This window comes from Temnothorax nylanderi, unplaced genomic scaffold (assembly GCF_030848795.1).
Source record: "Temnothorax nylanderi isolate EJ_2023f unplaced genomic scaffold, tnyl_v1.0 TNYL_tig0003_pilon, whole genome shotgun sequence".
NCBI lineage: Eukaryota > Metazoa > Arthropoda > Insecta > Hymenoptera > Formicidae > Temnothorax > Temnothorax nylanderi.
The window spans coordinates 2,150,662-2,163,073 of record NW_027249065.1 but is presented as its reverse complement, the minus strand read 5'-3'; the positions used below and the strand labels follow the sequence as shown (position 1 = coordinate 2,163,073).

The following is a 12,412-nucleotide window of genomic DNA, read 5'->3' as shown; positions in this document are numbered from 1 at the left end:
CCGTGAAGTCGGGCGCACGCCGCGGTTCGATCGTCCAATCGCAGCGTCAGATCGCGTCCCCGCGGCGGCCTCCTTTCGCGGCGATTCGTTCGCTCGAATTGTTCTTTCCGACGTTCGAAACGACAAGTAAATCGGGACTGCTGGGTTTTATTTCGAAAATCACGCGCTTGGAATGACAAAGGATATTCTGTAGATATTCTGTATTTCTGTAAATATTCTTCTCTGAATTGAATGATATTTTTGACAAGATATTTCTTCAGAATAGATAGGATCTGGAAAAATGGAAAGAATTTTGGAAAATCGACGAAGAAACAAAATCGATGTACATGTCTAACAACGAAAAGTTCCATTGTTGATTTTTTCCCTTCAATTTAGCATTTTTTTTTTATTTGCGGTATTACTTTCGAAAACAGTCTGTCAATCATCCATCAAGAATCTGAAGATAATCTAACATTAAAAAATGTGGCACGTATTCGTTGCCAAAATGGCGGCGGTGCGTGTGTTAAGCCCGTGTGACACTACGTATCGCGGACGCGGATCGGATTGGGATTACGGATCGCGGATCGGAGTTCAGCCAATCACAGATGAGCTGCTCGTCTATGATTGGCTAGATTACGATCCGCGATCCGCAATCTCAATCCAATCCGCGTCCGCGATACGTAGTGTGACACGAGCTATACGGCTCTGTGATTGGTTCATAACATCTTGAGATTTGTACTTAAAGGTCGGCAGGAGTCACGGTGGAGACCTCTGTCGGGTTGGGTTAGCTGCGAGTCCGTATTTTATTTATTATAAATTTTTAAGAGCAAAAATGCAAAATCGGGCTCTTTAGCTGACTGCATTATTATATAAAGAGTATATAAAAAAAAATTCACGAATCTATGTACTTAACTTATTTTATAAGAAATCTGGATATATTATATTACGAATCCGTAATTCGACATGTCGGCCGGCCGGAATTACGGATTCGTAATATCCAGATTTCTCATAAAATAAGTTACATAGATTCGTCAATTTTTCTTTATATACTCTTTATATAGATAATGCAGTCAGCTATATAAAGAGCCCGATTTTGCATTTTTGCTCTTAAAAATTTATAATAAATGAAATACGGAGTTAAAGTGCAGTTTAAAGTGCACTTAGTGCATAAAGTGCACCGGAGTTCGGCCGTCACTCCTGCCGACCCTTAAAAGACAGTCTTATAAATATAAGATCCGACTATAAATATCGGCTTTAGTGCCACTGGAAAAAAAAAATATATATATATATACGTTAGTGTGTATGTGAGACTCGGCTGGATGATACCAAACATTTCGCACATGTACGTAGTTTAAAAATAAAACCGAATATTTAGCTCATTGATTTTCTAATTCCGAAATTGCAATTGTGAAAATTGTGGAAAGATGACGCTTGATTATTGTTGTATTCCGACATGCCGAAAAACAAGAAAAGATGGTGTTCATTTATTTAAGTAAGTAGAATGCAATATTATTTATGATAAATATTCGAGTTTCGTAATGTATCAAGGTTAATGTTGCTAATCAGAAATTGCAAATATTTCAGATTTCCTTGGCATCGTCTGGATATTCTCAAAATGTGGCTCAATGCCATTGGAATGAATTTAAAACTGACTAATGAATTAAAACTAACGAGGGATCACGTACTCTGTAGTGCTCATTTCGTAGCTGCAGATTGTACGATAAACGACGCGCGGGTGTGTTTAAAAAGCAATGCTGTGCCTTCAAGATTTTTGCCTTCTGCTCCTGTCGATACTCCTGTTTCTGCAGACGTCACTACTCCTAACAATAAAATTAAGCCTGATACTACTTCTTCCATTAAGTCTGGCACTACATCTTCGATTGAGCCTGGTGCTACTCCTGCTCCTACCTCTGCTACAATTATACGTGCAATTCCGCAGAAAATTATACTAAAACCGAAAGAAAATGACTCAACATTTTTCGCTTTAATTCCATCGCCGAGTACAAGAGAATCTGCCAGTACAAGTGCTGCTGTTGATATCAACATGCCAAAGTCAAGAAAAGTCGTGGACCGTCCGCTTTTACGTTTGAAGAAACAGAAAATAAATATGTATGTCCCAAAGCAGTACGTATATTTGATCTCGTACGTTCAGCTGTTTTGCTGTTTAAGTTTAAATGTTGCTGTATGTATATCCTTTCACTCGGGTGTACACCGGCGTCGTTCTGTCTTTGTTCAATTTTTAGTAAGTAACAAAGATAGAAACGATTAAACGATGCAGTTCGCATCCGAGTAAAGTTTTCGAACGCAGCCCTGACGATCCTGACTCTGATGCGTATCGTCGCCATTTTATTGTAAGGTCACGGCCGAGGCCGGAAATCCGGCCGGTCTCACAGCTCACGACTCCTCGGTGGCGAAGTTCGCGATCTAGCAGTGGTATAGGAATTTGTGCGGCGCGCCGAGCGCCGACTCTCGATAATTTCGTTTCGAACGTAATCGCGCGCTGCCCTTCATGGCCTTCATTCATCGTGTATGATCGCCGTAGTCAACGGCGTCGCGTCCGCGTCTCGCGTCACTTCGCCGTGTTTCCCGGCGAAGAAGCAGCGTACGTCCGTCTTACGAATGGACGCGCGGTATCGTCCGATACGCGACGCATCCGCGGCGCTTCGTCCCGTTGGAGTCTGAGATAACGACGACGTCGACGACCGACCCAGTAGCAGGTAGGGGAAACATTGAGGTTTGTTCGCGTCGCATGCCCCACCATGCTCCTAATCACTCCAACGCGCTCCAAAAACTCATCTGCTCCAATAGCCACCTTTTATCCGTGATCCCAAGTGCTCTTGGTTTTTATTGGAGTATGCGACGCGAACAAACCTATGGCGACGCGAGCACGGCTCTCGCCTAACCTAGACGTCACCCGCGTACGAGCTCGACGGGCTGTTGATATCGGGTTCATTCACGTATCTACTGATACGTTTTCGCTCACTTTCCTGCTCGTTTCGAGGATTACCCTCTCGGTGCACTGCTCGTCTTTAGTAGACAACAAATTTCTCCAAGATTCCTTGCGCTGTTTCGTGTTCACGTTCTTTTTCATAAAAGACATTAGCAAATAATATAACAAGAATGTGTATTGTGAGACGAATATTAATTTTGTAGTCAATTACAGTGTAAGATTTCTGCTTTAAGCGATGTAAAAAAATGATAAAAAGCTGTATTTTATTATTAAAATATATCTTGTGCATTTCTAGATATCCAAAGGATAAGCCAAAAGTGATAATGGATTCCACGGATGGTCCATTATCTTCGGACGACGCTGCCGTTGCATCTCAGTCGGAAGCTGTGAGCATTTCCGAAGATAAAGATAATACTGAAAGCTGCATCGAAGAGGAAAATAAAGAATCTGATCAACCACAGTTTAATAAAGATATTACAGAGGTGCACGATGAAACGGATGAAGGGGAAACTATAATAGCTTGTGAGAAAGATAAAGATATTACAGAAGTGCGCGATGAAACGGAAAAAGAAGAAACTACAATAGCCTGTGAGAAAGATGAAGATATTACAGAAGTGCGCAATGAAACGGAAAAAGAAGAAACTACAATAGCCTATGAGAAAGATGAAGATATTGCAGAAGTGGGCGATGAAACGGGAAAAGAAGAAACTACAATAGCCTGTGAGGAAGATAAGGATATTACAGAAGTGCACGATGAAACGGAAAAAGAAGAAACTACAATAGCCTGTGAGAAAGACTCGACTGTATCAAATATAGAAGCGAATGATTCTGTTGTATGTTTAGAAACCATCGAAGGAGACAATAATGCCGAAGTTGAAATAGCATTGCCTGAGAATGACAGTAAGACTGTAACAGTCGAAGAAAGTAATGCAGTTGAAAGTTCCTGCAAAGAGGATGCAGCGGTTCATGTAGATACAGAAGCAACAGAGCTGGATATATCTAACTTAACGGAAAAGGGCGCGGCGGTTCACGTAGATGCGGAAGCAACGGAGCTAGATACATCTAATTTAACAGAAAAGGACGCAGCGGTTCACGTAGATGCGGAAGCAACGGAGCTAGATATATCTAATTTAACGGAAAAGGGCGACACAGAACATTCGTTGACTCACGAAGATTCGTGTAAAGTTCCAGATGATAGTGACGGTGCGACTGTAAATGATGTCGCGAAATCCACCAACGACAATGTTACTGCGGACGAGTCCGAAACGTCATCTAAAGAAAAAACTAAAGATAGTGATATCCCAGATGAGTCGAGTAGTAACGCGGATGACGTGCAAATATCGCAGGGAGAAGCTGCGAAGAAGATAGATTCGGAATCCTCGGACAGTAATTTAGATAATCCCGAGAAGGATCCGTCCGAGAAGAACATCGAGCTCGAAAACACGGAGTTTATACAATTCTCTCATGACAAACAAGACGATTCCCAGATTGAGGGCCAGTCTATGGACGCGGAGGATCCGTTCGGCGGTGACAATCTTGCGTCCGAAAACGTGGAACAGGCGGAAATCGACGGTCTTGCCGAAAACGAGCTCAGTTTTAAAAAGTTATACGAACAAGGTGATAATTTGCAGGATGCGGTAAATGCTAGAAATAACGATTGTAATGAGAAGCTTAGCGTCGATTCCGCGTTAAACGATTCGAAGGATGCCGACGTCGATAAAGCCATGGACAATATTGCTGAAACATCGAGTAATGCACAACCTACCATTGATTCTCTCGAAAATACCTCAATGGACATTGATCTTCCGGGTACTAGTACGTCAGAGACAGGAATGGGAAATATATCTTCCACAAAATCACCCGGTGAACAAGATGAGCAGCCGAAGAAGAATATCGAAGAAATTACACCGATGGAAACGGACGAGGAGCAGACCGACGTATTGCCGGGACAAGATGACGAATTGTGCATTATCCCAGACAGCATGAAAGTAATAATACCGAATAAATCAGGTAAAACGGTAGAAGGCGATCAAAGCGAATCTGCACTTGCCAAAGATTCTAAATGCGAGGAAAAGTCACAGAAATGTAGCAAATCTAATTCCGAGCTTGAGAAGGATACTTTACCGGATGAATCCAAATCGGCAACTACGGAAAATGAAAATGAAGGAGAAAGTGCCGTAAAGCAGAAAGTGACTGTTCAAGATGAGCACGAGTCAACGACAGAAAACTCAATGCCAGCAACGGATGTTATTAATATCGATGACGAGTCGAAAAATTCAGAAGTTGAAGAGATTAGTAATAAAGATGTATGTAAGCAGTGCGGTGAAGAACGAGCATGCAAAATTCGGGTGAAACTCGGTACGGAACATTATCTTGTATGCTCGAAAACGTGTAAGGCATTATTTAAGGCAGCCCATCATAATAAAGCAATCGATATGCCGAGCCAAGGAGACAACTCTAAACAAGAGAAGCGTTGTGCGAGTTGTTTATCAGTTATAGAAGCAAATGACGAACGAAATCTTTCCTGGGAAACAATGGAATTCTGCAACGAGGAATGTTTGGGAAAGTTCCAACGGAAATACGGAAGTTTCTGTAAAAATTGTAGCGGTACAGTTCAAGCTGTGAGTTTAGGGAAATACTGCGTGAGATTCGGTTGTGACGTGAGGCAGTTTTGTTGCTCATCGTGTTTAGAGGAATTCAAAAAGGGTTTAAAAGTCTGCAGCTACTGTCAAAAAGACATAAGTTTTAGCACAGATGGCTTCCTTGCACCAGTCGGGGAAAAAGGACAGTTTAAAGACTTTTGTACCCAAGACTGTATGGAAAAATATTCGAAATTGAATTCTACCGTACCGCCAGCTACGGAAAAAAAGCCGTGCAGTGTCTGTCAGGAGGTAAAAGACAATTTTTCTGATCCTTATTCTTTAAATGTATTATGGATAATTTTTTAATATGATTTGTTTTTCTCATAGGAAAAGCTCGTACACTGCGAAGTTCAAATATACAATAGCACTCCAGTAGCTATATGCAGCGAACCCTGTTTCGCTGCATTTAAGTTTGTGAAACAAGTCAAACCTGAGCAATGCTCTACCTGCAAGAAATTTTTTGAATTACCAAATAAGCAAAATTTCATTGTATTTTATGAGAATGAGCCTCATACATTTTGTAACAAGACGTGCTTGAATATATTTATTATAACGAATAGGAAAATAGTTCCGTGTAACTGGTGCAAAGTAAAGAAGTATAACTTTGATATGATCAAGAAGGAATTAAAAACGGGACAAACCCTGATGATGTGCAGCTTAAATTGTTTGACGCTGTATCAGGTATAATATTTCATTACTTAAATTAATATATAACAACATGTGGAAGGTACAAATTTGTTATTTCTCTCGCAGGTTTCCATTAACGCAGTATCTGCAAAACGAATTAGCTGTGATTTATGCAAGGAATATTCCTTAGCGCATTATCATCTCACAATGTCAGATGCAACAATACGTAATTTTTGTTCGTACAACTGCGTCATGAATTTCCAAGCACAATACACTAAGTCACCTATAACTATACCGTCGAGCGACGATCCCGTGCCTACAGGCACGCCCAAGAAGACCACGTTACCACAGAGAAGTACGAATAAGCCTGTTCCCAGCGAGATGCAAAGTAAGAAGAAAACTATGCCGGTTATCTCCTCAGTAACGAGCCTAGCCTCGATAGGAAATGGACAAGCGAGTCCGACGTCGCAGCAAAGCAGTATGGTAATACCTGCGAACGCGAATCAAACGACGAAGATGGTCTACAAGCCACAAGTCATTACCAGACCGCCTAGTCCAGTAAAAGTGCACAACAAGATGACTCAGTGCAAGCCATTGGTGCATACGAAAGGAGTTTCTGTGCGTCCTCATCCTTGCACAAAGTCGACACAGACGACCGAAAAAGTTCAACAGGTGCTTGTACCTATACCAGTGCCAATTTACGTTCCGTTTCCAATGCATATGTATAGCATGCCTTTCCCAGTTCCAATACCTTTTCCATTGCCCATACCCGTTCCGCTGTTTATACCCACTACGAGAAATAGCGCTAAGGGAATTATGAAAGATATCAAGAAAATACAAGAGAAGATACCGGCCGATCCGTACGAAGCCGAACTCCTTATGATGGCCGAGATGGTAGCTACCGAAAAGAAGGCCAACGACAGCGATTCGGACTCAGTGGACGATAGGTAAGTGAATTAATATTGTTTACAAATCGCTTAAGTGACAAGCATCCTCAATGTTTAATAGCACCGCCTTATTTCTGCACGATATAAATAAATTTAAAATATAAGAAAATACATCAATACAAATTAATATCAAGCTGATAATCCATTCGGCGATCAAAGATATAAAATTGATTTGTCCTATGTTATACAAATCATATTTATTTCTTAAAAATTTTATTTCTCTTTATCTCACGCACCAAAAGCATATATTTTTGTTTAGGGAAGGTGACACAGCTGATCAAGACAATTTACATAGTGATGGTTTCAGTCCGGAAGCGGTTGATACCAGTAACACGTTCGGAGAAGACATGTTGCAAATGGCGTTAAAAATGGCCACGGAAGAATTAGACGAGCCAGCAGTCGATTTGGAAGCTGCCTTGACGCCGAACACGATTACAGCTACGCAGGCACCGTCGCAACCAGAGAACACTTTAGACAACGACGGTATGTGATATAGAAATGATTTAACGCGCGATGTATATGTATTAATAATTATGATATGTGATATTGAACTGTACATTGACGCGCACCGAGAACCACGCTCCAGTCGTGCCGATCTTAATATCAAACCTCGCATCTTTGATCACTTATTTGTTACTAAGTATGGTCACAACAACCACTGGACGAACAATACTCCATATCAATCTCACGCGTACGAGCTTACATCGGTGCCCCAAAAAGAGGAAGCGTTGCTACAAGGGTTCCATATAATCGCAAAAGATTAAACTACTTGCAAAAAGTCGTTAAATTACTTCTAAAAATCGATTTTAATTTCGACTATTGTAATTTGAATTTACTAACGATGAACCTTGTTATCGTATGTATTATCGTGGGAATTAATTTAAATTTAACTTTGACCATTGTTGATCGGACTGTTCTAGCGCTTCATTTATCTTTTTCATTTGTTGTTATTCCAACGCTTCAAATGTGACCTCCAACATTATATATTCTTTTGATGTATCATTATTTGACGTAAAATTTTTAAGCTCTGAGGAAGACCAAGTAAAATCGAAACGTAAACCTATTAAATAAATAAATAAATAAATTCATCCAACTTAAAAAAAAACATCCTATAATTTGCTCGAAAATTAGCCGTAACCATATACTTAGCTGTTGCTTCAGACGAGCGTTAATATCCTCTCTTTATTATTAATAAATATGTTTATCGTCCACTGTTAAAATTGAAATTATTCCTAACAATTCATACTTTTTTCAGTGCAATCGGACCGATTAATGGTTGCTTCTAGAGGAAGGAAACGTGTGATGCCATACAAGCCGCGAGCAACACCAACTAAACGAATGAGACGCGTCTCTGGTACAAATGACATGCCATTAATGCCACCACCGGAGTCACAGCCACCCCCGCAACCGCGCATTATGGAGCCGATGGAAAAACCTGACGCTAATATGGCGTTAAAATATACATTTGGCGTAAATGCGTGGAGGCAATGGGTTCGTAACTGCTTCCGTTTATATATACAACAACGAGACGGAAATATTTACCATGGATAAATTTTAAAAATATATAGGTAATAGGAAAGAATGCCGAATTAGAAAAACAAATAACACCAATGAGGAAGATAAAGTTGTTCAAGACAGATCTCTTACAACTTACCGCGGACGAGTTAAATTATTCTCTATGCCTCTTTGTGAAGGAAGTAAGGAAACCGAATGGTGCGGAGTATGCTCCCGATACAATATATTATCTTTGCCTAGGTAAATCAACTTTTGCACGATACGAGAGTCAGTGATTACAATTAGTCAGATATGTCCTTCATATACCTTTGTTTTAGTCTCAAATATTTTTTCATGAATTTGTTTCAGGAATACAGCAGTATCTATTTGAGAATAACAGGATCGATAACATATTCACGGATTCGTATTACGAGAAATTTACAGATTGCCTAAATGAAGTAGCGAAAAAGTTCTCCGTGCTGTACAACGACGCCCGTAAGTATGTCTTATCACTCGTCGTTGTGACCGCAAACTTTATTCTCACCATTTTGTCTTTTCAAACGTCATATCATCTGTTTTACAGAATACATCGTGACCAGGGTGGAGGAGGAACACTTATGGGAATGCAAACAATTAGGTGCCCATTCTCCGCATGTTCTGTTAAGCACGCTTATGTTCTTTAACACGAAACATTTCAATCTTGTGGTAAGTGAAAGTCCATTGAAATCGACTAATAAAAGTCATATAACTCGTTATCGTTAATATTTTATTTCAATACTAATAAATATGAGTGCTCATCGATATCTTTTAGACGGTGGAGGAACATATGCAACTTTCCTTTTCTCATATTATGAAGCATTGGAAGCGCAATCCAGCAGCTCAACCTACGGCAGTAGCAGGGAAAGTTCCTGGCTCAAGAAACGTCCTTCTGAGATTTTATCCGCCACAATCAGCTCTTGGTTAGTTATAATCTATCTATATGTTGTACTGTTGTACACCATAAAAATTTTACACTATCAACGCTAATTTATCGATATAAATTAATCTATTGGTTTTTTTAAGAAGCTAATTCAAGAAAAAAGAAAGTGTATGAACAACAAGAAAATGAGGAGAATCCATTGAGATGCCCTGTTAAATTATACGAATTCTATTTGTCGAAATGGTATGTATACATGTTATGACTAAACAAACATAAAATTTAATTTATTACGTCAGTTTTGATACTGTGTACTACTATCTTGCACTTGAAATATTTCAGCCCGGAAAGCGTTAAGACGCGAAATGACGTCTTCTATCTACTGCCAGAACGCAGCTGCGTACCAGACAGTCCGGTATGGTACTCGACATCGCCCCTCGCAAAGGAACAGCTCATCAAAATGTTACATCGTATTAAAATGGTTAAAGAAATTAATGTAGCTTTACTAACGAGTTAATTTCACCTATTGCAATGATCTCTTATGTCGTTAAGCCAATAATTAAAGAAAAGCAAAAGAAAGATTGATCTATTTTAACACTTTGACTGCCATCCGAAAATTTAAATTTAACTTTGGACTCAGCAATATTCCCCCCGACAATCTGTATATTTAATTGTAAAAGAACTCTTGCGGGTACGAATTAAATTTTGTTCTTAGCATGTCTGCATGGTGAATTTTGCCTATTGAAATATGGATGAAATGCATGCATATATATATATACAAAGTGTTAAAATGGTGCAGAAGAGTGGCTACTACAAAAATGAAACGATGCGATACAATATTGAATATAGAATTAGAGTTTTCCAGTTTCTATTGTATATTTTTCACTTCCCAATACAAAGAAACTTATTGATCATTAAAGTTTTTGAAATTGTGAAAAATAATACACATTATTTAAGCTTTATCCACGAAACACAAGTAACAACGCAGAAAATCCATTTATCTATTGTTGTTCTTATGTTTAATTCTATATATCTTTGTTAAAAAGAATTCAATTGTGAAATCCTAATTTTTTTATAATGATTACAATTGTATGATAGATGCTAATGGAAAGGATATCATTACAGAGATACAGAATTGTAACAAAAAAAAAACAAATATATTTATTTATTTCGTTCTATTTCCTTACATAGACTGAAAAATGCTGTACCCAATCAAAAGCTCATCCAGTTTTCTGTGGACGTATGAACGCGCGCTTATGTTTTTGTCTACGTCTGGTAACTTCCATTTCATGTAACTTTGTATACACTTCATTAAATATTTCGTTCTGATCCTCCTCGGGAATGGTTTCCCTAAATAAAAAGATGTAAATTAGAACGAATAATCTTAAAGACGTGAAGTATTAAAAGATGTTTTTGCTTTCTTACCGATATCTTTTCATTAGATCGTACTTCTCCCAGGGCTTTTCTGCAGCCTTGGCTTTTCTAACACGTCTTTCATTAAGTAGATGATCAAGCTCTGTTATACCTTTCAGCTCTTGACGTTCCCATTTCTCTAACCATGGACGAGGATTGAGCTCCACTTTGATCTCACTTACAGGTATCGATGCACCTTCTGGCAGATATTCCGGTTCCATGTCGAAAGGGAAGGTACTGTATTCTGCCGGTGCATCTCGCAGGTATCTTAGATGTGGATCCAAACTTTTCTCAAGCCTAAATATTTGTCGCAATTAGTACCATCGACACAAGAGAAACGATTCAAGACAATGTATGTAAAACAAAAACTATATTTACTTGAGACACTCTATCTTCTGTATCGCAGGATCGTATAGCTCGTAAAGCACTTCGATTCCTTGATGATCAACTACGTTTCTCAGCAAGCACGTGGCTCTCAATCCCCATCCTGCTCTCTCGATGCATATGCCAACAAACTTGTTGACCTTTCCAGGAGCGTGCGGTTCAGAATAAGTCACAGCTAATATGGAACCGACATAAAATTCGGGTATCGCTATATGCGTGCGCCTTGCTAGCATATCCATGCGCTCCAGCTTTTCTCGGAGTGTGTTACGATACTTGGGGTCAGGGTCCGGTAGAAATTCTGGGTAAATGAATCGATATCTGTCTGGGATCGTTTTCTTCTGCTCAACGTTTTGTTCTGGTATCTTTTTGTTATTTTGCGCTTCTTGTATCGAATCTTGAGCGGCCGTGGAGGAATTTCCCCTAACTGCATGACCTGAAAAGCAGACTTATGTAGTCTCAATAATTAAAAATTTTACATATATTTTAAGGAGACAATATCAAAATCTGCTTTGATATGAACAACCAGATAAAAGTGATGTTAATCTAATATAACCTACGTAGTACTTTCGTCGTTCGCAGACCGCCATAACCGCGAGAGAATATCCTTGAAATTACAACCATTGCTTTAATCTTCTATTATTATTCTTATTAAAGTCATTTAAACATCAAACATGTATACAACTTTCTCCGTGTAGAGAATTCAACTCTAATCTCGTAACCAAAGGGTGAAACTCGGTAACGGCACAGTATACCAATACGTTCAATTGTTCACTCAACCCAACTCAACCTTTTTTTATGGTTTGCGCCGATCCGTACTGCGCATCGACATTATTTTGACGGGGACCAATCAGAGGATTTTTGTATGTGTGGTAGTGCAAAGCAGTGCAAAGCCGGTATGACGCCATATACTACGTTTACGCGAGCTTTACTTCTGTTCTGTAGTAACTTACGATAAATCACTCGTTTACGCGAAGTAAATTGTCGTAAGTTACTACAAAATCCCGTTTACGCGAAGAAAAATCCTGTTTACGCGAAGGAATTATCGTAAGTTACTACAGAA

The 12,412-nt window shown here is 39.3% G+C and overlaps 2 protein-coding genes across 5 annotated transcripts; one reads left to right on the top strand and one right to left on the bottom strand.

Annotated features, from left to right (window-relative positions):
- Positions 1 to 2,391: 2,391 nt before the first annotated feature.
- Positions 2,392 to 10,741, top strand: Woc (without children). 4 transcript variants are annotated; one of them, XM_071704662.1, is made up of 12 exons: positions 2,392 to 2,696; positions 3,225 to 5,820; positions 5,899 to 6,252; positions 6,325 to 7,145; positions 7,453 to 7,628; positions 8,401 to 8,636; positions 8,714 to 8,900; positions 9,009 to 9,134; positions 9,223 to 9,344; positions 9,451 to 9,598; positions 9,702 to 9,801; positions 9,898 to 10,741. In XM_071704662.1, the coding sequence occupies exons 2-12, from the start codon at positions 3,253 to 3,255 to the stop codon at positions 10,070 to 10,072; spliced, it is 5,013 nt and encodes a 1,670-aa protein (XP_071560763.1). In that variant the 5' UTR covers positions 2,392 to 2,696; positions 3,225 to 3,252; the 3' UTR covers positions 10,073 to 10,741. The 4 variants fall into 4 exon arrangements, with proteins under 4 accessions (XP_071560763.1, XP_071560757.1, XP_071560738.1 ...); XM_071704656.1 differs by having other exon boundaries at positions 7,405 to 7,628; positions 9,705 to 9,801; XM_071704637.1 differs by having other exon boundaries at positions 7,405 to 7,628.
- On the bottom strand, positions 10,704 to 12,156 carry Mrpl19 (mitochondrial ribosomal protein L19). Its single transcript, XM_071704703.1, has 4 exons — positions 11,910 to 12,156; positions 11,347 to 11,785; positions 10,981 to 11,265; positions 10,704 to 10,905 (listed from the first exon to the last, which is right to left on the bottom strand). The coding sequence occupies exons 1-4, from the start codon at positions 11,971 to 11,973 to the stop codon at positions 10,776 to 10,778; spliced, it is 918 nt and encodes a 305-aa protein (XP_071560804.1). The 5' UTR covers positions 11,974 to 12,156; the 3' UTR covers positions 10,704 to 10,775.
- Between the last annotated feature and the right edge of the window lie 256 nt (positions 12,157 to 12,412).

Bases quoted from the DNA above. Each gene is read 5' to 3' on its own strand.
- Woc (XM_071704637.1), top strand. From the start codon at position 3,253: ATGGATTCCACGGATGGTCCATTATCTTCGGACGACGCTGCCGTTGCA. The intron at 5,821-5,898 runs GTAAAAGACAAT...TTTTTCTCATAG, and splicing joins CGTGCAGTGTCTGTCAGGAG to GAAAAGCTCGTACACTGCGA. The intron at 9,599-9,701 runs GTTAGTTATAAT...GGTTTTTTTAAG, and splicing joins TCCGCCACAATCAGCTCTTG to AAGCTAATTCAAGAAAAAAG.
- Mrpl19 (XM_071704703.1), bottom strand. From the start codon at position 11,973: ATGGTTGTAATTTCAAGGATATTCTCTCGCGGTTATGGCGGTCTGCGA. The intron at 11,266-11,346 runs GTAAATATAGTT...ACAAATATTTAG, and splicing joins CAGAAGATAGAGTGTCTCAA to GCTTGAGAAAAGTTTGGATC. The intron at 10,906-10,980 runs GTAAGAAAGCAA...CTTTTTATTTAG, and splicing joins GATCTAATGAAAAGATATCG to GGAAACCATTCCCGAGGAGG.